This window comes from Phallusia mammillata, unplaced genomic scaffold (genome assembly GCF_965637545.1).
Source record: "Phallusia mammillata unplaced genomic scaffold, kaPhaMamm4.hap1.1 HAP1_SCAFFOLD_121, whole genome shotgun sequence".
Taxonomy (NCBI): domain Eukaryota; kingdom Metazoa; phylum Chordata; class Ascidiacea; order Phlebobranchia; family Ascidiidae; genus Phallusia; species Phallusia mammillata.
In genome coordinates this window covers 5,062-30,831 of record NW_027648869.1, presented here as the reverse complement: position 1 = coordinate 30,831, position 25,770 = coordinate 5,062, and the positions used below count along the sequence as shown (strand labels likewise).

At 37.2% G+C, this 25,770-nt stretch overlaps 3 protein-coding genes and 2 long non-coding RNA genes across 5 annotated transcripts; 2 read left to right on the top strand and 3 right to left on the bottom strand.

The window, feature by feature from the left end:
* Positions 1-768: 768 nt before the first annotated feature.
* LOC145207601 (receptor-type tyrosine-protein phosphatase alpha-like) lies at positions 769-2,681 on the bottom strand. Its single transcript, XM_080078727.1, has 6 exons — positions 2,616-2,681; positions 2,187-2,312; positions 2,010-2,129; positions 1,659-1,804; positions 1,460-1,595; positions 769-1,377 (listed from the first exon to the last, which is right to left on the bottom strand). The coding sequence occupies exons 1-6, from the start codon at positions 2,679-2,681 to the stop codon at positions 1,303-1,305; spliced, it is 669 nt and encodes a 222-aa protein (XP_079934853.1). The 3' UTR covers positions 769-1,302.
* Positions 2,682-3,004: 323 nt separating this feature from the next.
* Positions 3,005-4,530, bottom strand: LOC145207599 (receptor-type tyrosine-protein phosphatase alpha-like). The gene is made up of 7 exons (XM_080078726.1): positions 4,498-4,530; positions 4,358-4,454; positions 3,954-4,021; positions 3,751-3,885; positions 3,427-3,558; positions 3,232-3,371; positions 3,005-3,170 (listed from the first exon to the last, which is right to left on the bottom strand). The coding sequence occupies exons 1-7, from the start codon at positions 4,528-4,530 to the stop codon at positions 3,005-3,007; spliced, it is 771 nt and encodes a 256-aa protein (XP_079934852.1).
* A 193-nt stretch (positions 4,531-4,723) lies between these two features.
* Positions 4,724-5,118, bottom strand: LOC145207595 (uncharacterized). The gene is made up of 3 exons (XR_013854085.1): positions 5,062-5,118; positions 4,953-4,995; positions 4,724-4,851 (listed from the first exon to the last, which is right to left on the bottom strand). It is a non-coding gene; the product is annotated as an uncharacterized LOC145207595 (long non-coding RNA).
* An 8,074-nt stretch (positions 5,119-13,192) lies between these two features.
* LOC145207597 (uncharacterized) lies at positions 13,193-14,933 on the top strand. Its single transcript, XM_080078725.1, has one exon. The coding sequence runs from the start codon at positions 13,727-13,729 to the stop codon at positions 14,369-14,371; it is 645 nt and encodes a 214-aa protein (XP_079934851.1). The 5' UTR covers positions 13,193-13,726; the 3' UTR covers positions 14,372-14,933.
* Positions 14,934-22,567: 7,634 nt separating this feature from the next.
* LOC145207598 (uncharacterized) lies at positions 22,568-25,482 on the top strand. Its single transcript, XR_013854086.1, has 4 exons — positions 22,568-23,688; positions 24,020-24,144; positions 24,437-24,615; positions 24,993-25,482. It is a non-coding gene; the product is annotated as an uncharacterized LOC145207598 (long non-coding RNA).
* Positions 25,483-25,770: the final 288 nt, after the last annotated feature.

Sequence of the window (25,770 nt, the reverse complement as noted above, 5' to 3'; positions counted from 1 at the left end):
GGCGTATTTCAAATTGCTGGCACGCACGACTGCCTGAGTAATTGAACGGTTATCCAAGAATGCTAAACTGCCGTTCATATTGGAGCATTTCTTTTCAGCTGTTAAAGCATCGCTCATGAAATCTGATAGAACAAAAAGCCTGTTCCCGATTGAAGTGATTCCTCGACTACAGCCAGAAGCCATTGTTTGGGCTGCAAAAAAATCAACATTATCATCATCTTTTAATTCCTTTAGTTTTACGCGAACCCAAGTAAAACAATATTTTCTTGACAACGTTTATAATGAGTTTTGGTAGTGTTTATTTTGATCGGCAGTAGATGTCGTAGCAAAGACTGGCACTCAAAAGCAATTAAAACTTAAAAATGGCGTTCCGCAAAGAACACGGTTTAAAAATCCGACTGTTTTTAACATCCCGAGTCATAGTAACGACTCGCAAAACTTTAGGATATCCTCTTTAAGGAAACTTACGTTTAGCTTGATAAAAATCTGACATTTATACGCACCTAAAACAACTCGTCGACTAAAACATGCCAAAAACAGAAATGTGCATCTGAATATAAATTGCATGTTGACTTCTGTAGCTAAATTTCTGTTCACTCCTTCATTCTACTTCAATCAAAAGTAAACTCTCTACTGGCTTACAAACTTCTTAATTTTAGTTTGTTCGTAATTGTTCATTACAGGCTTCGCGCTACAAGGCGTAAACCATCGTGTGCTGTGTCATAATGACGTCACACGAACGAAACTTGCACATACCAGGGAACCATGTACGTTTCAACAAATTATTTGTACAAAACGTGCCATTCTGTGCATTAAAAACATCATCATCAAAAATCTGCTTTAAAACAATAATTCTCACAAAAAATATATCGATGAAGCAAAGAAATATTCATGAAGACGGAAACGGAGACACAATGCCAAAACGTGATAAATCGCAAAAAGTAAAGGGTACAGTGTCTGATTCAAGGGCAAATAGTTTGTAGCCATGCCATCGTAAGATAACGTTATATGACGAGAGTTTCACATTGATGCAAGGACGGAAAGAGAGTACATTGACAGATCTGGTCGGGCTATGGTAAACCAACCGGTCGAGAAAATGTGTTTTGCGTCATATCGAATGTGGCGTAACCGCGTAAACAAAACTTGCACGTTGCAGAAAATCATGAGCTTACTAATAAATGTTCGTTGTTTAATTTTCCAATAGCATATATATATATAAATCAAACTTTCACCACAAAACAACGCACAAAGCGAAAATAGAGTAACACAGTCAGACCACGTTTGGGATTTTCTGCCACATCCTTATCGGTAGTTCGCGTATAAGTCGAATGAAGAAAGATAGCCCAAAACGACACGATAACAATACTTGTACAAGTTCTGCAAAACGACACATTATTCTGTAATTATCTGACTCTCAGTTTTCATGTTGTATACTTAATATGATTATTTGCTAACATACCTCATTGTCCACCATTTTTGGTCTCATATCCCTCAAGTCCTTCACTGTTCTGAACACGTCCACTCTGTTCTCAGTCTTCAAGCGTTCAAGAATATTCACAAGTGCAATGAAGGTTCCTGTCCGGGTACATCCGTTGCTGCAAGAAGTTGGTTTTTAGATTTGAATAAAATGAACTTTGTTTTGACTTCTTAGTATTTACCTGCAGCACGCTAGTATACTGCCTTCTTGTCGTGAGGGGTTTGTTGCCAAAGTCAAGTTTATTATTTCTATCATAGTGGAATCGCTGGGTGGCAACTCATCTTTCATCCAACCGGTAACTTGGATCATAATCAAGTTTGAAACACCCTGTTGACAAATGGATTTAATAGCAAAATATAACAATTAGTGCTCAAAAATATTTGTTATGCAATAATAGAAATTGCAAATTCCAGTAATCTCTTGTTTTTCGATACTGTTATTGTAAGCATGCTACGCCAAAAGTTGGCATGCCTTGCCAGGGCCAGAGATCTATTTGTGTTTGGGGTTGTTTGATAATGTACTGTTTACGTACCAAATGTTTTAATTTGGATGAAACTGTCACTGGTACAACTTCATAACCGTTGCAGCTTTTTGATTTTCCCGAGGCCACTTGTAGCTCTCCATACTGTGTAACTTCGCCATCTCTTGCAACCTGTACGTAAACACCAAACAACTAATAGGAAATTGCGCTTCTAAAGAGTTTGTTTACCCTTTGGTTACTTCCTAGTGAAACGATGACTGATAGATTTTTGTTCAATACAATCATCCAAAACTCTTCATCATTAACGCCAGGTTGGTAAGTTGCAGAAATGAAACTCTTTGAACAACCAAGATCCTAAAAGGAAACGGCGTAGTTTTTCATTGACGAGCATCAAACGAAAGTTTACAGAGAAACTTTGAGCATCAAGCGAATGTTCACACAAAACACAATGGCGTATGTAAAGATCTCATCTAAACTTAGACAAGCTACTTTCGACAAAGATACGTACACCACATATATAGCTGGGTGCACAAGTTGCTTGGTAAGTCGTGGGCAATTAGTAAGGCATTGTAATGAATGGCGAATGGTTTTGAGTGTAACCATAAATTTTCCCTTAAAAAAATACAAAACAATTCGTTTATTAACAGTTCTACTAACCTGAATATACGAACTGGTTGCCATCGTTTCCCCACTGCTTCCTGTTTTACCTGCAACAGGTAACATTAGTAAGCCCTTTAACGAACGCATCGAATTCAATATTAATTGTCTACCTTTGTTACTTGCGTCACTGCTGTATTGCCAAGAAGCTAGCTGCGTGTGCTCTTCTTTTGCTATTTTATTCCTAACCACAAGATCAGGTTTATTTACACAGCAAGGTAATGTCGTATATAGCTACTTACAGTTGATCAGTATTAAAGCTTTGCAATTCCGCAGCCGATCTGTCGCTGTTAGGGAGTGATATATGTTCGACAATAAGTTTGTGAATGAAGACAAATTGTTCCTGAGAGCAAAATAAATTTAGCTTCAAATTTGATTGCACCCTTTACTTAACAATGTGTATGTTTGATTTTACTAACCCACGATTGAACCATATCAGTTCTGTTCCTTCTCATTTCTAAAACCGTATTTGGAACACTAACTTCCTTATTGGCATCAAGTTGGTCAAAAAGAACGTCCATTGCAATGAAAGTTCCAGTGCGACCAACCCCAGCACTGGAAATAAAAGCGGTGGATTGACCAAATGTTCAAAACAAATTAAAATGTTTCAACAAACCTGCAATGAACGACAATCGGATGATTTCTATCATGAACTTTCTCCACCATTTCACGCAAGTATATCATTGTGGACGTTGTTACCGGGATTCCGTGGTCTGGCCAAGATATGTACTGCAGCTGAACTACGGTGCGTTCCTGCTACACAAGCCAAGTTCAAAGAAAACTGTAGGCTAACAAGTCAGCAAATACAAACCGCTTTCTTATTTGTTAGGATGAATTTTCGCTGAATGATGCCACTTAGTTTGTTTTCTTCTGTGGTGCGCAACGTGAGATTACCGTGTTGTTCAGCTTCCCCATGGTTTGGCCAGTATTTCTCGCACTTTTTCTAAACAGAACACAACTTGACAAATATGGGTAGAACAAAGCTCTTTTGGCTTTAGGTTGTATTTTAATGAAGCGTTTTCCGGAAGAAAAAATACGTAAACAAACAGTCTTTACTATGTTTATTTAACATACTTAAGCTCATTGTACAAAACGTGTAGCAACTGAGTTACGAAAATTATATGTGTGTCTATACCTTTTCCTTTTCCTTTAATCCTGTAAGCATAACGATGATCGATGTGTTTTGTTCCCAAATCATCAGCCAAAAGTCATCCAAGGTGCAGTTTCTTGGTCCTTGTGTGGCTATAAATTTGTTTGGCTGATCAAAGCCCTGTTAGGAAAGTTTAGGTTATAATTAAAATCTAGCCTGTGCTTAAAGTTAATCCATTGATTACTCACATCAAGAAAAGAGGCGTTGATATAGTCATTTTCAGGTGCAGTTTGCAGCACAACTCTAGCATGATCATCTAGAAACAACAACAAAAATAGATCTTTTGTTTGTTAAGAGCTTGTTAATACAAGTAATTGTAAGTTTTGCCCGTATAACAAAGCAATAATAATTGTCAAATAATTTTAAATTTAATAGTTTAGTGATAAAGAAATTTCATGTGATCTTTCAGCGGTAGCTAAATTTGTTCCAAGTTAAGCTGTCTATAGCTCCGTGTTATGTGCAAACGTTTCAATTCAACAAGAAAAAATGTTTTGTAGAAGAAAATAATTTCCAATTAACCAAACACTACAGCAACCCCCTTTTCCTTTTCTGTGATTTGCATGCATTGCGGGTTGTTTGTAACCTGACTTACACGGAAATATATTTTTGTATCTGTTCCTTGCAGCGTTTGTTTCGAGTTTGGCCACCGCGTTAACTTTGCTTGCATCTGTTCTGTGTTTCGCGAGTTTCTGGAACGTTCCAAGAAAATTTAAATACACAAACACAACAAACCAAGAGTGCCCGGAAGTGTTTAAGTTTACGCATACATACAAGCAACTAGCGAACTATTCTAACGTTGCTTCAATAAAGTATTTCTGTGTATATGTTTGGTAAAAAAGGGAAATACCTTACCTGTAATTTTTGAAGTGAAAAAATCAAGAATAAACACATCGATACGGTTTCGATTTTTAGACAGATTGCAAATGAAATAAAACATTGTTTCCAGTGTTACCTCAAATTCTTGACGAAATGCAGCATAGTTATTGGCGCACTTTTTGAAGTAAATCCGTTCAAGGTTTTTCTTTGACGTTGAAGAACTGTTTCCGATATTTTGGTAGGGAGACACATTACCATATTTCACTGCCTCTAAATAAACAAAACAGAGCAATAATAATGTGTCAATTCTTTTTGCTAAAATTGTTATGTTAACTCTTTTTTTTCTAAAATCTTTCATTTTATTGTCCTACCTGATTCGTTTTGCTCGAGTATTCCATTTGAAGAATCTCGGTTCTAAAAAAACATACATATCATAAACATCACACGCAGGTATAACTTCAAGCGAAGATATAACTTTACATTTGATGCCACTGCTGTGCTTGCAGTTGTCACTGTCACACGACCTTCAGCATTTTCCGAATCTTAGCAAAACAAACAAGTGTTAGACTATTTAAATCTTAAATATATGTCACTTAGCACTGCAACAGCAACAACTATTTCCATACCATTTGTTTGAAAAGTGGCTCCCCCGGAACTAGTTTTGTCCCTTTTGCGCCTAAAACACGTTTAGTAATTCTATAATTTTAGTGGTTATGTGTTACAGTTACATAGATTTTTAAATATAAGGCTAAATAAAGTAGCATAGGTTTGCTTTTCAAAATTTAAAGAAAATTACCTTTTCCAAAAGATAATTACCAAGACCAGCAAAAGAATAAGTACAATGACACCTCCAACAGCACCTGCAATTATTCCAATGGGTGCTCCCCCGTTTTCTTGCGATATTAATTCTGATTTATTACAAAATATTGTTAGCGTTTTCAGGACCGAAATTCAGTTACCAGTTTTGCTTTTACTTCGATTTGTTGTTATAGTTTGAACTGTTGTTGGATAGCGTACAATACAAGAGCCAACTTCAACAGGACCGATAGTCAGTTTGCAATGGATCACGTACAACTGGAGCCAAATGCAGATTTAGTTACAAAAACCGTAATTAAAAGTTTTATATTTTTACCTGAAGTGTGTAGGTGTAGGGTACAAATCCAGTCAGATTAAGTATTGATTGTCCACTTGAAACATTTTGGGTTGCTATAGTAATATTTTCACCAATACGATTGAATCGTACCTAAAAATATAAACAATTTTGTATCGCCCATCTCTAACCAGTTCTTAAATCACACAACTTCCTTGAATCAAATTTGTCCTTGAAAAAATGCTTACTGGGATCTTTCAAATACAATTATCGCAGTACACACATGGTTGGTTTTGCTTAGAACAATTATTATTCATTGCGAATAATAAAAATCATTGCGAAAGTATCAAATCTGAAAACATCTTTAAATGTACACGACGACATACCTGGTAACCGTTGACTCCTTTACGATTATTTGAGGATGGAATATAAATGGCACATGGTGTTTGTTTTGTTATATTGGCACCAACCACTGATACAGGCGAAGAGGTTTCCACTGTCGTTTGGGCAACAACTGTTTCGCATCCTGCAACTCGCGTCGTGAGCTGTCGTAAACAAATAGCAATCAAAAATATATTGTATGTAATATACAATCAAGTTTTGTTTAAAAATAGGTTAAAATATTTGCACCATTTAAAAAAAAATTGAAGACACACTCTATACCTCAATTTGGTAAGTCGTATTGTATTGTAATCCTCCGATTGAAATTGATCCCGTCTCAAATGTTGCATTCGTTACAGTCGAGTGATTGGTTGAGACAGCTTTTAACTGTAAGTAAAACAATTTAAAAAGCAGAAAAAGTAGTTTCATAGAATAAAATGTAAGACCTTGCGATAAATAATTTACCTGCACTGGTGTATTGCTTTGTTGTTTTAAAGGAACATAGTTGGTTGTCCAGTTTACTCGAATGGTGTCAGGGTAGCAAGTAGAAGGGCGGGCGTTGACTGTAACTGAAAGCAAGCAATTTTAATAAAATAACGTTTAAAGTTGGGTTATAAGTGTTACGAGCTGCTCTTATATGAAGCAACTTATATGGAGGAAACGGTTGCACTGACTAACTACAACTTCCATCGATTATATTATTAGTCTTGCAAACAAACACCAGGCAGAATATTGTTTCGCTTTCACGCCTCCTATTCCTATGGTTGCGCTTAATCGTAACGTTATCACACATTCTTCTTAGATGAGAGAGATGTCATTAACGCTGCATGCATGTTGCTGTATCAATTAACGGGTTTTGACTGTTAACGGAAGCTTTCGTATTGGTAAGTAAATCTGATAGTGATTGCCCACCTGTGTTCAAGAGGCAAGACCTCTTGTACAAAATAATAATCTCACCTGGGACGATTTTGCTCCAGAATCACTAAAGAGAGGCGATTCGCAAAAAAAGGTTTAAGACCACTGTATAACAACGTAGGTAATTACTATATTTAATATCACGGTTCTTTATAACTTACATTCAAACTGACACGCATAATATCCATATACACCAGTACATTTCTTTGTAGTATCTGTCCAAGCTTGTTTATATTGCAGTGCGCTTTGCTTACAACGCCCTGAACCAGGCTGTTTTGCTGAAGCAGTTTTCACAAAAACTCTAAAAACTAAAATGAAAACAATTATTTTATTTAAAGTTAGATTTTTTAAATCTGTTACTAAAGATTTTCAACGGAACAATTGTTAGTTGTATTTACTCTTAAACTTACCAGGTAAGAACAAAGATTCCCATCTTCTATGGTACGGCATCGAATTGTTGTCTGTGTTTTTTAAAATCGAAGAATGATCGTTTGCTCGGTAATTAAAAACTTCCTTAAATTTTGTTACATCATTCCCTCTTCCACCATACAAAAAATATGCTTGAATCCAACCTGCCATAGAACTTCTTTGTTGCAAAAATGGGCTATTTTCACAACGTGTTATAACTCACCTCCTTCATTGCATGGTGTTTTTGATGTTATCCACCACCGTTGATCTTCTAAGTGGTCCTGCGTTCTGCAAAATCTTACCGGCTCCAATCTCGTATCACTTCTGTAACAATGGTAACATGTTATGATGTCTGTAGTAATTTAACAGCTATTTGCCTACTTGTTATACAAATGAATAACTTTTGCAAAGTTCTGGGGTTGCGTGGTAAAATATCCCAGTTTGTTTCCACCAATGTTTGATATCCATACTTTCTGTACATCTACAAATAAACAAAAGCAATTTACTCCTTCCTTGTTAAAGGAAACAAAACGACCTGATTTCAATTATTCAAGCGTTTACTCTAACCTCCCAAATACGTTTTATTCGCAGCGATAATAAGGTTTTCACGAACGGTTGGATTGGAAATGTTGGCAATTTGACCACCTTTTCCAGCACATCTTAATTTTGCTGTGTTTCCATGGACAGCTTCACTCGACAACTGAAATACTTGATTTCCTACATTAAAGATGGAGTTGCAAGTTTCTGGTGAAACAAACAATTGATTAAGTGTGAACCCTGCAAAACCCTGTTCGTTTTTATCCTTACCTTGAGTATTAGCTCTGTAAAATAATAACATTAGCAACAATAGCACAAATATTTCCATCACACCTCCAACTTACTGTAAAGAAACTCTAAGTCTCACAACTGTATGTTCATAACAAGGAAATACTACAAAGGCGTCGGGCATGCTAGCAGTGTTTCGGTCGTCTTGCGTCATTGGACGACGCAACAATATTGTGTGGTGCGTCATGTACATTCAAAGACATGGCACAAACGGGTGTGGTGACTTTTATTCGTTGAGGTTGAGACATAAATAACTGTGATTCAGTGGAGTTGCTCAGTCACGTACTAGAATGTTTCAAGCCTCACTCATATCCCACCTTTATTTATTGTAAAACAACATTAGAACTTAGCGGTGACAAGTTGCAATAACATTAGTTTTCAACACAGTTAAAATTTATTGGAGTGATCAAAACATTGTTGTTGGTTTGGATGCAAATCAAAAAGAAAAACTATCTGTCGTCGTTTGCAACAAAATAACTCCTTTTTTAATGTTTTTGACATCAATGATTACAAGCAAACTACTTCTTTTGTATTTTTTTTTCGTTCACATGTTTGTGGCCGCCACTGGAATTAGTTTTGTACAGTTATGTAGAAAACTCGTTCAAACATAACAAAATTATAAACACCATCAGATCAATACTTGGACACGTCAATACATTACAGCACCAAAATTATTTGATTTTTAAGAGTCACAGCATTTCTGCAAATTTAACAGCTACATAACATCGTAGCGACAAAGGGGAACGCCCCCGACAAATGTATTAAAGTTCCACATTCCAGTGAGAGTGATTGGGACATTCAGTTTTGTGGCAACCGTCCATCCGACATTTTCACCACGAGACCCAGGAAATCCATTGGTCCACTTTACGTACACTGGTCCGCAGTGATCAGCTGCTGCTGGCTTGCTTCCACCCGCATTATAGGAAGCAACAATTAGCGGCAGGTGGTAGCAATAACCATTGTAGATGATTCCAGAACAATTGAGCTTGGCTTAAAATAAAGTCAAAGTTTAGTGTATAATAAATAGTTGGGTTAATTAGAAAACATTATGGACCAGCTTTAGGATCAGGGGCTTTGGGTAGGGCTTTGAACTTTACACTAATTGCCGCCCCATTTTGTTTCCTTGTATTAACTACAATAGCCTACGATACGAATGCAAACGATTTGGAACCTTTGATCTACATGCAGATGTTTTTTATCTATAGGCAGCTGGCTCAAATTCACTTACATATAATAAAGCCTAAGGTTAACCTCAAACACGCCGTTATAGTTTTTATTTAGTTTGACTTCATACCAAACCTATTGAAATGTACAACATTTTGTTGTCATTATAGAGATTTGTCGCTATAAAAAGACAACTACCTTGAACGATCGATTCAATTCGACGATCTATTTCACTCCAGTCAGGTCGACTAGCTTGTCCTGGAGGTCCAACCGGTCCCTGTTTTCCAGGCGGGCCTTGGGGCCCCACTGGACTATCGTCCACGTTTCCACTTTGTCGGTTAAAAATGCTTTGCACTGATCGGCAGAACATGTAATTACCATCATTCTGTCCTTTGACTACTACCAGACTGATTGAAATTAACAGGCAATCCAATAGCAGCATTTTACCATGTAATCCCATGGTTACCTTTTAAATGTAAACATATTTTAGGAACAAACCAAGACTCAACTAAAATGAAATGTGTTTGACACTGCACCCGCGCGAAATGCACAGTTACAAGCTCGAGTTCAGACGATTCATGCTACATGTTTAATGATTTCTAATCAGTGTTTAACACAGTCCTATAGAAGATGTCCTTATTCAAAAACATGTATTTGAGATTACTTTGCGCTTAAGTAAATATTGTCCTCGATCAACTAACACAGATAAGAGAGGATTCGTGAACACATCACGTAGTACATAACAAATAAACAGATGCGCTGGATTGACTAAACGTTTTACTACTTGACTAGTTGACTGTCCTGACGACGGCGACAGTGTTTCACAAAATAAATTTACAACTGACCAGACTGACTTTCCAAAAAGTGTTTGAAAGAGCCTGAATTTTACTGCAAGTTGCAAGAGGCTTGAAATTTGTCGGAAAGCCTGTTTTTTTTCAATTGTTGGTAGGTAAAAGCTCTTTCGTACAGAATTCCATAGGTTCCGTTTAACAATAAATAAATAATCGATTATTATAATCAGTTTAATTTTCACCAAACAGAATACAAAAATCGCAAAAACTGCTGCATTAGTCTCGTTCACATTTTGACCTACATGTCAAACAAATCTAAAACTAATGCACATGTCAAATTCATAGTGGAGGAACGCCAGTTTGACAATCGATCATACAAGATGAACATAAATTCACTACTGGGATCACCCCCGAAGCTCCCATGAAATTCAGTGATCATGGCACACTTATTTAGACTTTGTATACACCTGCAACATCTAACCCATAGTTTATCCTTGACGTTAACAAATTCAAATGTGTCTCTAATCCGGTACAATATGGAATTTCATCTCATAAAAATCCCTTAAAGGCACACTAGAAACCTTAACTGCTGGAAAACAAAAAACGGAAAACATGACACCACCATAACTCAGTTGAACCAAAAATTTCCTACTCCTGTAGCTCTTAACCTTACCCTTACGAACCCCGATCAGACAGGGGGTACGAGAAAATTTTCGCGCCAGGCCATTCGGCCAAGTTCCTGCCCCCACCTTATATAATCCTATCGATAATTTTAAGAACTGTGCCTGTTTAACGCTACCTAACGGTTTTTAAAATCGTTGTTGGTTGTAGTTCTACCTATGGTGACAGTAGTTCTACCAATAAACAACTATTCTGTCTGCTACAACATCGGTTTAAGATCAACCATGAAATGACAACATTAAACATAAAACGTCGCGAACTTTTATGCTGCTGTTTAGTCCACTTTGCTAAAAAATGTTTTATAGGGCGTAACGTCGATAATAGTTCGCTTGAAATATTTGATGACATATTGTTTATTGTTCATATTTGCAAGCTAGAATCCAAGCTTTCTGATCATTATTGAAAAGTGTTAAAGTCGTCTAAGCAATACTGTTGTACGTTAATAAAAGAGTTTTCTTTTCCTTTTTTAGCCTAAAACATCTTTGTTTTGTGGTCATTACAATGACTAACAACTCTAGCTTGTCAGAACCATTGCTGTTTGTTGTTAGTGGAAAACACGCATCGCTGTAATTTATTGTGAAAATTACATAGTAGTAACTTCATCGTGCCGAAGACATCCAGCAAGTTCATCGTGGTAAATTCATCGCACGGCAATTCAGTCGTGATATGTTACATTGAAGTAGTTTTATCGTGATAGTTTCATGAAGGCAATTTTATCGTTGTAGTTTTTCATAAGTTAATTTCACCACAGTATTTTCATCGTGATAATTACATCGTTGTAATTTCGTTTTGGCAAGTTCATCGCATAGTAATTACATCGTAGCAATTGCTTTGTTATAATTTTTTCTCGTGGCAGATTGTTGCAATTCTCTCGTGGTAATTTCATGACATTGCAGTAGGCTATAATAGCACAGTTTTTTAACACAATTATTTGTGTACATTTTCGAAAGAGTTACTTGCTCCACCTATTTGTCGAACTTTGTTGGATGTAAGTTCCCGTGTTAATATGTTTTCGGTGATTTGGCCGTTTCTGGCCCCCGATTTACTCCATAAATCTTAGCAAGTACAACCATTTCATTCTTCCCTCCTCTGATCAGTCACATTACTTTTCTCCAATTTTGTGTAAGGACCTGAATGTCGAACACATATAACAATCTTGGCGGTACAAAATTGGTAAATAAAGTCGGTTACCATTGCTGATCAATTACAATTGTGGTTTAGTAAAAAGACAATTAACGTTGAGCAGTTGTTTTAGAAACAAAATTCTGTGAACGCCAAAGTAAGACAATATTCGTCTTTATAGACGTCGGCTCTCAAACTGGGGTCCGCGGTCTCGTAGGGGTCCGCCACACGACTTCAGAGGGACCGCGAGAAGCCTAACGTATTTCTGCAATCATATGTAATATCAGCTCTTACAACTGCATACGCAAAAATGACATATATAAACGAGTATTCTTTGACAAAAAGTGGTACATTGCTTCATTTCCACTAACAAACACAGGCGATTGTTCGCGCACCATATTTATATTGTTTCATTCTTTTTTGTGACGTAATGAATTGCCCTTGAAAAAATCCCACGCAAAGTGATGTGACAGCACTAAACTAAATTCTTTCGAAAGAAATTAACTAACTTTTAGTTTTTGACTCAACAGTTTTGTTTTGCCAAGATATATTCAGTTGTATAAATATATTTAGCTTGGACCGCGAGTGCTCGAAAAAATGGGCAAGGGACAAAAAATTAAAGTTTGAGAACCGCTCAGTACAGTTAATTGAGTGGCCATTTTTTGAAGGCAATGATGGAGTAAACATGAATTTGTTCGATTTGAGACAACCTCACATGGAAATAGATCTATTGGACAAACATTTTGTAAAACTGTCACATACTAATCAAAAAAAATCTAAATCAATTCTAAAACGTGTACGCATTTCAAATGGTCACATAGTTAAACGTGTCCAAGATACTTGTTTATTGTTCAGTACACGATTTAACCTATATGAACACATTTAAATACACCCATGTATGCAAATAACTTCTACCGGTTCCAAACATTTTTTTAACACCATGTCCAGACGTAGTAGCTGCCTAGATGGTGTAATCACACGATTGCGTTGTTTTTAGCAAACCAACTAAGTCCCCCGAATTTCAGGCTTTGTACCTCACCGGATATGCCCCTTTGTTAGCAATTAAACAGCTTCTGTAGACTAAGACGTGAGATAAGATTAGTTGGTCTTTCAACGCCAACGGAGCGATAATTGGTTTTCGAATTGTGCCATTGTTCGCGTAGCAGTGAGGAAAAGGTTCTAGTGAGTCCTTCACACGCTTCGGTGATCACGTTGGTGCGAATTAAAAGCGTGAATGGGTTGAGGGCGGATGTCGCGAAAAAGGCGATATACTACACTTCGACGCCGCAGGAGAAACGGCGAGGTTCCAGCATTGCAGTTGTTAAATTGCAGTTGTTTCCAACCAACCACTGTATTGGGCTAACGTTACAGTCTAAAAGATTGCTTAACTTTAGATTTTAGCGTTTGCTGTTGTGATTGATGACTGAATGACACATCCATAAGTCAATGCTAAAGTTCAAAGCTGATTAGATAGAACATAACGACCCACTTGGCTTGTATAGCCATCACTGATAGTTGACTCGTTGCATTTGAACTAAAACTCAATCGGTTGCTTTATGTTAAAATAAAAATGTGTGTATAATTATATTTATTACGGGCTATATGTTTGATATAAGCGGGTCGTAAACGTACACATTTAAGTTTAAAGAGCTCTTCTGGCAAATGTGATTTTATTCCGACGTTTCGACGTCTATACAGGTCGTCTTCATCAGGGTAAATAACACTGAATGCGACTAGTACAGTGCACGATAAACAAAGGAAAAAAAGAATGGAACGCAAGTTTTTAACATTCAGGGGAAGCTTTTACCAGCAGGTTCAAGGCACAGCGATGGGTTCCCCGGTCTCCGTGGTTGTCGCAAACATGACAATGGAAGCGCTTGAGGAAAAAGCCTTGTCAACATTTGCTAACCCACCAAGATTCTGGCGGCGATATGTTGACGACATTTTTTGTGTCATTGCTAAGAACAAGGTTGAGGCATTTCTACGGCATCTCAACGAGGCGCAACCAGGCATTCAGTTTACCATGGAACTCCAATTGGTAAACTGTCTTCCATTTTTAGACGTTCAAGTCACAAGAACCGATGACGGTTTCTTGTATTCGAGAGTGTACCACAAGCCAACGAGTACCGGCAGGTATCTCAATTTTCGATCTCATCACCCCACATACCAGAAAAGAGGGGTGGTTTGTTCCCTAAAAGATCAGGCACGACGCTTGTGCACTCATAGCGACGACTGCGAGGCGGAACTGGCTAAGGTTCGCAAAGCCTTGAAATATAACGGCTACCCCAACTGGATTCTCCGTGATGGACGGGCAACGTGTCCCAAACAGGTGACCCATCCAAAAACAGAGGGTTTTTGTGACACTTCCGTACATACCGAAATTGACGGATATTCTACGGCATATGTTGCATGACTTCGGCGTAGCGGTTGGCGTTCAACCTGCTAATACTCTCCGCAAGCTACTGAGTCACCCGAAAGATCCAATCGACACCCTTGGACAACGTGGTGTTGTATATTCTATTCCCTGCGCCGAGTGTCCGTTAATATATATCGGGGAGACTGGAAGGTCACACAACACCCGCCGAAAAGAAGAAGTCAGCCCTGTCCAATCACGCGGTATCACAAGGCCACCGCATTGATTTCAATGCGGCGTCTGTTGTGGCCCGGGAGCCTGACTACAGGAAAAGACTATTTCTTGAGTCATGGAATATTCACCAACGGGGCAACACAATGAAATGAACATCAAAACAGACGTGATGCTTCCAGCGTGCTACAGGCACCTGCTTAAAGATTAGAGGGCCAATCATTTGTTATCGCGCGGTGTTTTTTTTTGTTGCGTTGTGACGTGTTGCGTTCCATTCTTTTTTTTCTTTGTTTATCGTGCACTGTACTAGTCGCATTCAGTGTTATTTACCCTGATGAAGACGACCTATATAGGACGTCGAAACGCCGGAATAAAATCGCATTTGCCAGAAGAGCTCTTTAAACTTGATACTATGCCTGGCAGCAATAGCTTATATGTACACATTTGAGACAGATTAAAAAGGCAGAACTTGTAAAATCACTAGAAGCTTTAAATGTAGCATAACTGACATACCGGATCCTTAGATTTTTTCTGCCAACAAGACCGTAGATATTTTTTTCGCCTATTAATCATTGATTTCCAACAGATAAATAAACAGGTAGTGGCGAAAACCACCCGATCCGTTTACTTTTAGGCGCTTTAAACTGTCGAATTCTGGATAATCCCGGGCCTTTATGCTGTCGTATTATATTCCATGTTATGGATTCTGCGCTTTAAGCGACATGGTATGCTATTGATATTACGAACAGCTTAGGGGGTTACCCTAGGTGTTGTTTTCGTTGGTTGTGGCTGTTTGTTGACAAATTGAATCAGCTGAACTGAACCTCACAGTACAAATGTCATTTCGCCGAAATGGAAGTCAAAAAATATTTAGAGGAAATTTTTTTGATTTCGCAGTTTACCACATTAAGGAATAGATGACCCAATCATAAAAATAGTAAAAAATAAAAACCATTATGCAAAATTACATTGCATGCATTGTTCATTATCAAAAACAAACACTTTTTTAAGCCAAAAGAAAAGCTTTAATCCTTTTACAAGTCAGTGGTGAATTAAAAGGAAGGTCAAAGTTAGCGTAAGTTACAAGTTTGACGAACAACTAAATTATATTCCGGCAATGAAGGAAAAAGTTTGACAAGTGTTTTTGAAACATATACCCGAGTACTATCCATTTCTGCAATAAAAAGCGGACGAACGACTCTATAAAATACTACCCCCAGTGGTTAAAAGTGGTTCATTTGTTCAAAGGGTCCCAGCACAATGGACATTTTTGCGAAAGTTTGACGAACAACGAAATTATGTTCCGGCAATGAAGGAAAAAGTTTGACAAGTGTTTTCAAAACATATACTCGAGTACTATCCATTACTGTAATAAAAAGCGGACGAACGACTCTATAAAATACTATCCCCAGTGGTTAAAAGTGGCCCATTTGTTTAAAGGGGCCCAGCTTAGTGGACATTTTTCGAAAGTTTGACGAACAACGAAATTATGTTCCGGCAATGAAGGAAAAAGTTTGACAAGTGTTTTTGAAACATATACCCGAGTACTATCCATTTCTGCAATAAAAAGCGGACGAACGACTCTATGAAATACTACCCCCAGTGGTTAAATGTGGTTCATTTGTTCAAAGGGTCCCAGCTCAATGGACATTTTTGCGAAAGTTTGACGAACAACGAAATTATGTTCCGGCAATGAAGGAAAAAGTTTGACAAGTGTTTTCAGAACATATACTCGAGTACTATCCATTACTGCAATAAAAAGCGGACGAACGACTCTATAAAATACTACCCTCAGTGGTTAAAAGTGGCCCATTTGTTTAAAGGGGCCCAGCTTAGTGGACATTTTTCGAACGTTTGACGAACAACGAAATTATGTTCCGGCAATGAAGGAAAAAGTTTGACAAGTGTTTTTGAAACATATACCCGAGTACTATCCATTACTGCAATAAAAAGCGGACGAACGACTCTATAAAATACTACCCCCAGTGGTTAAAAGTGGCCCAATTGTTTAAAGGGGCCCAGCTTAGTGGATATTTTTCGAAAGTTTGACGAACAACGAAATTATGTTCCGGCAATGAAGGAAAAAGTTTGACAAGTGTTTTTGAAACATATACCCGAGTACTATCCATTACTGCAATAAAAAGCGGACGAACGACTCTATAAAATACTACCCCCGGTGGTTAAAAGTGGCCCATTTGTTTAAAGGGGCCCAGCTTAGTGGACATTTTTCGAAAGTTTGACGAACAACGAAATTATGTTCCGGCAATGAAGGAAAAAGTTTGACAGGTGTTTTTGAAACATATACCCGAGTACTATCCATTTCTGCAATAAAAAGCGGACGAACGACTCTATAAAATACTACCCCTAGTGGTTAAAAGTGGCCCATTTGTTTAAAGGGGCCCAGCTTAGTGGACATTTTTCGAAAGTTTGACGAACAACGAAATTATGTTCCGGCAATGAAGGAAAAAGTTTGACAAGTGTTTTCAAAACATATACTCGAGTACTATCCATTACTGCAATAAAAAGCGGACGAACGACTCTATAAAATACTACCCCTAGTGGTTAAAAGTGGCCCATTTGTTCAAAGGGGCCCAGCTTAGTGGATATTTTTCGAAAGTTTGACGAACAACGAAATTATGTTCCGGCAATGAAGGAAAAAGTTTGACAAGTGTTTTTGAAACATATACCCGAGTACTATCCATTTCTGCAATAAAAAGCGGACGAACGACTCTATAAAATACTACCCCCAGTGGTTAAAAGTGGCCCATTTGTTTAAAGGGGCCCAGCTTAGTGGACATTTTTCGAACGTTTGACGAACAACGAAATTATGTTCCGGCAATGAAGGAAAAAGTTTGACAAGTGTTTTTGAAACATATACCCGAGTACTATCCATTACTGCAATAAAAAGCGGACGAACGACTCTATAAAATACTACCCCCAGTGGTTAAAAGTGGCCCAATTGTTTAAAGGGGCCCAGCTTAGTGGATATTTTTCGAAAGTTTGACGAACAACGAAATTATGTTCCGGCAATGAAGGAAAAAGTTTGACAAGTGTTTTTGAAACATATACCCGAGTACTATCCATTTCTGCAATAAAAAGCCGACGAACCGCTCTATAAATTTAAACGATCTTGGTAAAGTTAAAAAACAAACAACTTCTCTGATGCACAATGTCCACGTAAATCTACAAGAAAAAATTCACATTGGTCTTGACGTTTGGAAAAGTATTACAAAAAACGCACTGCGAATAAATTTGGGAGCAATGCGTACAAAGACACTATTTTAAAAAAAATACGGCAAATATATGATAATTGCGTCCCTAACATTGAAAGCCATTATTTACGGGATCCCCAAACTGTTAATACTATCAAGCCCAATTCCGACAGCTACCTCGAAGGAGCAATCAAACTGTATTGTGCCCACGGGAGATGCTGCAACTGTGAAATAAAAACATGTGTGGATTTGATTTCGTTCGTGGATCGAGTTGAAGGCCAAGTAACGGTAAGAGGCATGCGAAACCACCAAAAAGGTTGTAAACGGAGACGACGGGTATCTGGTAAAAGGCGGGACCAACTTAAACGCCAACTTCAATTTCAGTCGGCGAATAAATTACAAAGAAAATTATTTGACGATTTAACAGAAACGGAACGTTGGTTAGGTGCACATACTTTTTTACCCTCCCAATCCGTACTTCGCAACATAAAAAGCGAAGGTAAATCTATGTTCCACTATATTCCAAACTATGGTATATAAATTTGTTGCACTTTCTCCAGTTAAAAAAGCAACGAACTTTTGTTCGCCTAATATGCATTCATCCCCCGTCTGTAACATTATATTCAAATTTACAAGTAAAACTCTATTTCGACCTTTGTTTAAAAAATATCGTCTACTTTGATGCTACTGGAAGTTACCTTCGTAGTCAAAACGGATACTCCGATTTTCAGATGTATACACTTTTAGTAAGAAACCCTAAAAAAGGGGAAGTGGCACTTCCGGTGGCAACAAACGTTACCACTTGTCATGACAGCATCAGCCATTTTCTCGAGCCGTTTCTAATGAACGTTGTAAAAATTTGTAAAGTATCTAGAAAACCGGCTTTTATAATTATTGATGGATCCATGGCCATGTGGAATGGGGTTCTTAAAGCCTTATGTAGAGAATCGCGCCTTGAATATTACAATCGTTGTCATCGCATAGTAGTTGGGTTGCCACTTAAAGATGATTTAAAATTAACAATAGTGCATAATTGTTACAGTCATGCCATGGAAGCAGCCAAAATTATGTGCCTGAAACACTGGTCCGACAAGAAATTAGCTCAGTCGGCACTATACTGGGTAAATTTGCTTTTTACTTGCAAAACTATTAAGGAAATAGATGATGCTGTTGCTAGTTTAATTATTTTAACCCACTGCGAAAAAAACTCTCCCCTTGTAGAAAAACACTTTAACAATTTGAAACACAAACTCGACAACTCTCTAAGTGTAAACGTTGACAATGACACCTTTGAATTGGACCCGGGTGATGATGCAGATTATTTTTTTACTGGAAAAAGTGATGATGCTTTGCAAGAAAAAAAATCCCCATTTTTTCATCGTTACGACAAAATGTTAAAAAAATCATTGTTTCGGACGAGTACAACATACAACTGTCAGCAAATCTTGAACAAAATTTGTACCACAATCAAACTTTTTTCAAAATATTACTTGAACGGGTAATAAGCAGAATTTGTTGTACATCTCATTTATTGCTAGGGGATTTATCTCGCCATGTTACCGACGACACGTCACCTGAGCAGCATGAACTGTACCATAATTATTCCAAAAAATGTGATAAATTAGGTGATGTAAAATTTCAGACCACTTTGACAAACAATAACACACAAGGAATTATAGAACAGCATTTCGGGTACATGAAACAAAATTATATCGACGGAAAAAGGGTGGCACGAATAGACGACTTTGTCCATTTATACCACAAAGCGATAAAAGTCCAGGAAAAACAATTTGCTGACAGTTTGATGCATTTAAATATGAACGCGTCAAAAACTAAAACAGACGAAAAATCCACACCTCTTGTTTTGGCGCAGTTTAAAAAACGTAAACGAAACTCGAAAAGCTTTTATTCCTCCCCACAATTGGCAAAACGAATTCGATTTCAGAATATTAGAAATAAAGGTAACAATACTCTAACCAGGACCCCAACACTGGCACATTTTTCATTTGTTACGTCAACGCCATCTTTCGTAAATATGGTGAAATCCTTGGCAAATTATATTTGGCACCATGTCACATTTACTGACGCATCAATTTTAAATCAGGCTTTAATAACGCCCAACCGCAGTTCACTAACTTGGTTAGATTTGTGTCCACTGTGCACCGAACCAAAAAACTCCACACGCGGCGCACTTCTGTCACATGTTCACACTAAGGATACTTTTGGATGGCTTACTAGTAATGTCGTAGATTCGTATATTCGCCGATCGGTTAATATTGGTAACACATTTTTGGAATCTGAGTTCGGGATGCTGGATTGCGGCGTTACTGAACAAATTTTAAAAAACAAGCCATTTAAAAACTTACATGGAGTTATGCAGCCCATATCTCGGTCAACAGACGGTCAAATTAAAAATAATTTATTTATGCCTGTCTTATGGAAAAATCATTTCATGTTCATATGGTTTTGTAAAGATAAAATGGAACTAAAATTATTCGATTCTGGTAAAGATACCCAAAACGAGCTCGTTAAGATAATACAGTCCTATCTTGTGCCATTTTTAAATAAAATTACTGACCCAGGCTCCAAGATAAAGTTTTTCCCGGACGCTTTAATACAACAAACCGACCAGCTAAGTTGCGGAGTTTGCGTCTGTTATGGAGTAGACCATATTATTTCGACCGTATCAAAACAACCCCTTGGGAAATTTGACCCTAAGTTTTTCCGTCAGTGGATTGCATACGCCCTAGTCGAAAATTCACCACAGTGTAATTTTGCAATAAAACGACATTTAGAGGAACAAAATGACCAACCTGTCGGTTTGCAAAACTTTGGTAACACATGCTGGTCAAACGCTGTTTTCCAATCACTAAAATTCCTCATGGGGCAAAAAAATGTTAAATCACCTCGTACGGCTGTTTCTGACCCCGTTGCCAAATTTTTACATTCATTGAGTAACAAATCGTACGACGTTGAGGTTCATCGCCATTTGATTAAAGATATCTGCAATAATCTTAAATGGAACTTTAATAATCAACATGATGCTGGCGAATTTTTAATGTTATATCAAAATGGTAGTCTGCTAGAAAACTGTGGCCTTAATCCAAGACATCAATTTCGGTCAACCATCACCTGCAAAACTTGCAAAAGCGTTCAGTCCTGTATGGAACCGGAGCAAAACTTTTGGTTTGTTCCTATATACCAAAACTTAGCTGCTGGCAGTAAATTAAGCAAGTATTTCGATAAATGTTGCAATGAAATCGTTTTGGCAAACTGCTCCACTTGCGGCAGCAAAAAACAGTTTGATAAAAGTTTGAAACTCGATTCAACTTCCGACGTTTTGCCGATCGTATTGCGACGATCCAGTATTAACGGAAAATGCACTAAAACGATTTTACCGGATTTGCGATTAACTCTAGGAGATGCTGTGTTTGTTTTAAAATGTGCAATTGTTCACGTTGGAGCGCAATCCAGTTCCGGGCATTACATGGCCTACTCATTTGCGGAGCAAGGAATTTTAGAATATAATGACAAAAAAATCAAACATGTTAATTGGGACAATGTTGAACATCGAATACAGAGTGGTGCATACATTTTGTTTTACACTAAATTATCTCAATTTCCCCAGAATATGTTAAGTACAAGCCAAATCCCTATCACAATAAAAAGAAAAAAAGAAAACTTAACTTAGAACACGCTAACGCTCAAATTTCTGAAAAAAATGTTTTTGAAAATTATCCGTTGTACCACGCTACTTCAGATAATGTAATTGATAAAATAACTGAACTGGATTTAAACAACAAGGACAGAGAAATTTATCATACTGTAACAGAACACTTGCTACGTGATATGAGTATGAACTGGACCAACGCCCAATGTGTAACTGCTGGGTATAGATACTGCCTTTATTTGACCTTATTAAAATGCGACCTAAAAAAGTATTATCAAAATTTTTCATTTGAGAAAAGCAATATTTCGACAATTGAAACCTTTAGTTTGTGGCAATACGTAAAGCATTTCCTGTGCCGAGAAAAAATTAGGAACCGCCAATTTTCAGACGGTCAAATTGTTAGTTCTTCAAGAGTGGGATTAGATTTAAAACCAAATTTAATTTTGAAACAAAGCTTGTTGAATTCCGTTGTTAACAAAACAAATTACAATTTGCTCGAATTTTTGGATATAGTTGTAAACCGTGAGGCTATAATTTACTACCAGGCTACCCGCGATGAAACGTCGTACGACGTTGCTACTGCTAATTTCTCCTTATCCTGTAATACTTTTGAAAAAAACCAACAGTCAACTAAGAAATAAAAAACTGCAGATCTCCATACAAAACCTAATAAACTCTAGGCCCAGGTAAAATACGGCTATTGACAAATGTCCTGGGTTAACAAAAAACCGAACGACCACCGCAAGGACTGCCTCCTGGGCGTGGTTGGAAAGTCCTAGTTAAAGTTGCAAACTTTAAGGTAGAATTCGTAATACAAAAAAGTTTTAATTTAGTGTTCCTGATTAGCCACTTAAAAGTTAAAGATAAAATAAATTCAGCTAAAAAGCATGGCCAGAAGGTTTTAAACTTAAATAAATTTGTCCCGAACCAAAAAAAACGCTTTTTTCCAAATAAACATTTTGTTAAATTTTCAGTTATCGGACTGCCACCTGATTGTCGAAAAAAACAAAAAAATTTGTTTGAAACATGTATATGGTAAACCAGGGGTGGGCAAACTTTTCAGTGCAAGGGCCGCATTCAAAGGTTTTTAATCTTACCGGGCCGCATAGTATTTCACCAACGTACGCCAATTGCTTACTTGTTTTTTTGTTTTTTTCACATATATATATCATTTTAAGTCGCCTAAAATGCCCAGATTAATAATTTCTAACTTGGTGCATTAGTTTAGCTGAACGGAGCTAACTGTTTATGACGTCATAAACTGTATTGTGACGATTGCGGTGCCTGTTCTTTCGCATTGTTTGCACACAATAAGCGGATAAAAAGCCTGGCGTATATGGTCACTAGGCTGGTAATCTTTTTTTCCAGTCTCACGAAAGCTGTTTTTAGCTGTTTGAAAATCAAAATATTAGGCAAAATAGTTTTAGTTACGTCACGGCCGCCAGTACATGTATTTTAACATACATGGCCACGACCGCATAAACTTGTCTCCGCGGCCGCATGTCGCCTTACGGCCGCACGTTGTGTACCCCTGATTTAGCCCAAAATATTAACATAGTATATTTTCAGCTATGTGCAAATACGTTTGTTGTCACTTTAATGATTGTACACACATTGGTTGAAACGCTACAATTGTAATTGTTTTCAAAAATAAACAAGCATTTGTTTCAACATAGGCTACACCACGTTTTTTTGTTAATAAATTCCTTGCGCTAACATTAAACAATGCGAGCCACTTTTAATAGCCGTGTTTAATGTTCGTTTGCAAAGAACTGCAACGACCTAAACTTGATCCAAAGTGACCAAAGTTTTGGCGTCAACATTGCAAAGTGGGCTGTATTTGAAAACGTAAACCGCTTTTACTTTATCGAACAAAGAAATTGTGTCAAGTGACGATTTGCATAATAACGTGGCAGAAACAAACGGCTAAAGCACATAAAAAGTATCTGCGTTTAGGCAAGTCGCATCCCCGGTATTTTTAAAACTCTACGCCTGTGCTTATAATTCTATTCAGCGTTGCTTGGTCACTTTCTCTTCAAAGTTTGCGAACATTTGGCGGGCCGCACAAACTCCTTTGCCGGGCCGCATGCGGCCCGCGGGCCGTAGTTTGCCCACCCCTGTGGTAAACGGATAAATTACATACATTTCCACAAAAAAACTCGAATTCTCATTTCGGCGAAGTGACGGTGGTCTTACAGTGCGGTAGGAAGTTGGAAGTTTTGAACACTGGCTTTAATTTATGGAGTTTTTTCCTAAAATTGGTGGTAAGTTTAACTTATTTAAGTATTTTGTAAATAATAGAAAACCATTTTAATACAGAAAGACATATCACATATTTGTCTGACCTGAGGACATTAACTGGGTTCACACACAGGAAGTAGATTTTGAGTGAAGCAGCATAGTTTTACGAGTTTGTCAGCCTTAAAAGTGACAAGCATCTGTGCCCCTGCAGGGTCTTGGTGTGTATTTGATTTGGACAAAAACATCAAGGTGTTGGAAGTTTAAACTCATATGGGCAACACTTCCATCGATTATAAACAAGGCAGCTACACAGATGGTGTATTTTTGATAAAAGAAAGGTCCTAATTGTTTCAGAAAAAAAAATGCAACCCGGACAAATCTGGAAATGTTTGGGCTGGTGGTGAAAATTGGAATGTTAAAACCCATACACCACAGGACAAGTGACAGAGAGACAGATTTGGTGAACCACAAATGATTGTGTGAGTAAACAGTTGACCTAAAGAACTTAAGGCAGATTAATATAGCATTCTTGACTTTGATACTTGGTATAGAAGTGTTTTACACACCTTAAAAACTATTACCTGAAAGACTGCGGTAGCATGCCTAGTTTTATTGACTGATTTTATTTCGTTGCCTCCACCACTTGTAATATTAATGACTGGTAAAAACACTAAAATGGGTTCAAAATTGTTTGCGATTTTGAACATATACTGTATGTTTTTTTTTAGTTAATAGTGAATTGAAATTTATTATTATATTGTGCAATTGCAGCTAAAGCTATGGGTGAATCCTCCAATGCACCGTACAAACTCATTTTATGGTTTGCCATGAAGGTGTCATTTGACAACAATTGCAGTGTTGGATTTCCCAACTAAAAACAATTTAAAGCATGCTTTTTGTGTTTAAAAGAAGCAAATGTCACAAAGACTATGGACTGAAGAGTAGACCAGGTAGATATATATACAATTAGTACAAAATAGCTTACATTGTTTAACATAAATCAACTGTGTTTGTTCAAATTAATATTGCACCATTGCTACTAAAATAAGCTCTACTTTCACAGTTAGATTTACTTAGCAGATATCTCCAATTGTTAACAAAATGTTTGTTAACAAAATGTTTGTTAAAAAATGTTGCAGATAGTTACGACCATTACATAGCAGTACTGTCATATAGTCATTTGATGGTAGCATAAAAAGCCTTTTTAGCAACTAACCATTTGGTTATCAAGTAAAGATTGTAAAAATTGCATTTAATTAACTCCAAAGTTTCAAAACTAGATTTTTATGGTGTTTAATTATTTCATTAAATTTGTGTTTTATTACAGGACAGGGCAAGGAGATGTTACCCTTAAAATCTGGAAAAGTTAGATGCAAGGAAAGGATATGTGTACTATTTGAAACTTTAACCTTTACACAGCTATAGATTGCATGCAATCTGCTTTCTGTATTCCACATCCAGCACATTAACCAAGATATGACCAAAGGTTCAACATAATAAGCAAATATGTCTATTCCAATTGTTGTAAAATATGTTAATTTGTGGTGCTTTTTGTGCTTATTTTAATGCAAATTGTATTGTTTTTTTTTGTTACACTGCGTTTTTAGTCTACAATTTTTATCCACATTTAATACTGAGTAAAAATCCATGACCACTTCCAAATGTTGAACCAGAATTATTTCACTGGATGTGAGGTGTTTTACTGCATTATTGCTGAGATACATTTGTGGAGCTTTTTATTGCGAGTTCTTTCAAAAGTTACGAAGTTAAGCCGCACGGAATTGGATCAATGGCTTGAATAAAGAATGTACAATCCGTGTTTCATTTCTACAGACTTGTTGAGGAAAGTTTACTCCAGAGAAACAACAGGCGCAATGGGTTAGCTTGGTAGAAATAGTAAATTTATAGTCAAGAGATAGGGGGCAATTCAGGGAGCGTAAACTTGCTGGAAAGGAAAGCAAATCAACGTCCTGTTGTTTCAGCTTTTGTTAGAAAACTTAACCACGTCACGCTCCTTGACCCGTTAGTTTGAAACTTTGTGTTGCAAGCAAGCTTTATTGCGTCATTATCTGTTGTTTCACGTCAATTAGAAAACAATGACTATT

What these genes read in the sequence shown, in the direction of transcription:
- LOC145207599 (XM_080078726.1), bottom strand. Translation starts at nt 4,530, where the DNA reads ATGCGTAAACTTAAACACTTCCGGGCACTCTTG. An exon ending in AACACTTCCGGGCACTCTTG is followed by an intron (nt 4,455 to 4,497) that starts GTTTGTTGTGTT and finishes GGAACGTTCCAG; the next exon opens with AAACTCGCGAAACACAGAAC. An exon ending in TCCTAACAAATAAGAAAGCG is followed by an intron (nt 3,372 to 3,426) that starts GTTTGTATTTGC and finishes TGGCTTGTGTAG; the next exon opens with CAGGAACGCACCGTAGTTCA.
- LOC145207597 (XM_080078725.1), top strand. Translation starts at nt 13,727, where the DNA reads ATGGAACGCAAGTTTTTAACATTCAGGGGAAGCTTTTACCAGCAGGTT.
- LOC145207601 (XM_080078727.1), bottom strand. Translation starts at nt 2,681, where the DNA reads ATGTTACCTGTTGCAGGTAAAACAGGAAGCAGTGGGGAAACGATGGCA. An exon ending in CAACCAGTTCGTATATTCAG is followed by an intron (nt 2,313 to 2,615) that starts GTTAGTAGAACT and finishes GTTTCCTTTTAG; the next exon opens with GATCTTGGTTGTTCAAAGAG. An exon ending in CACTAGGAAGTAACCAAAGG is followed by an intron (nt 2,130 to 2,186) that starts GTAAACAAACTC and finishes GTTTACGTACAG; the next exon opens with GTTGCAAGAGATGGCGAAGT.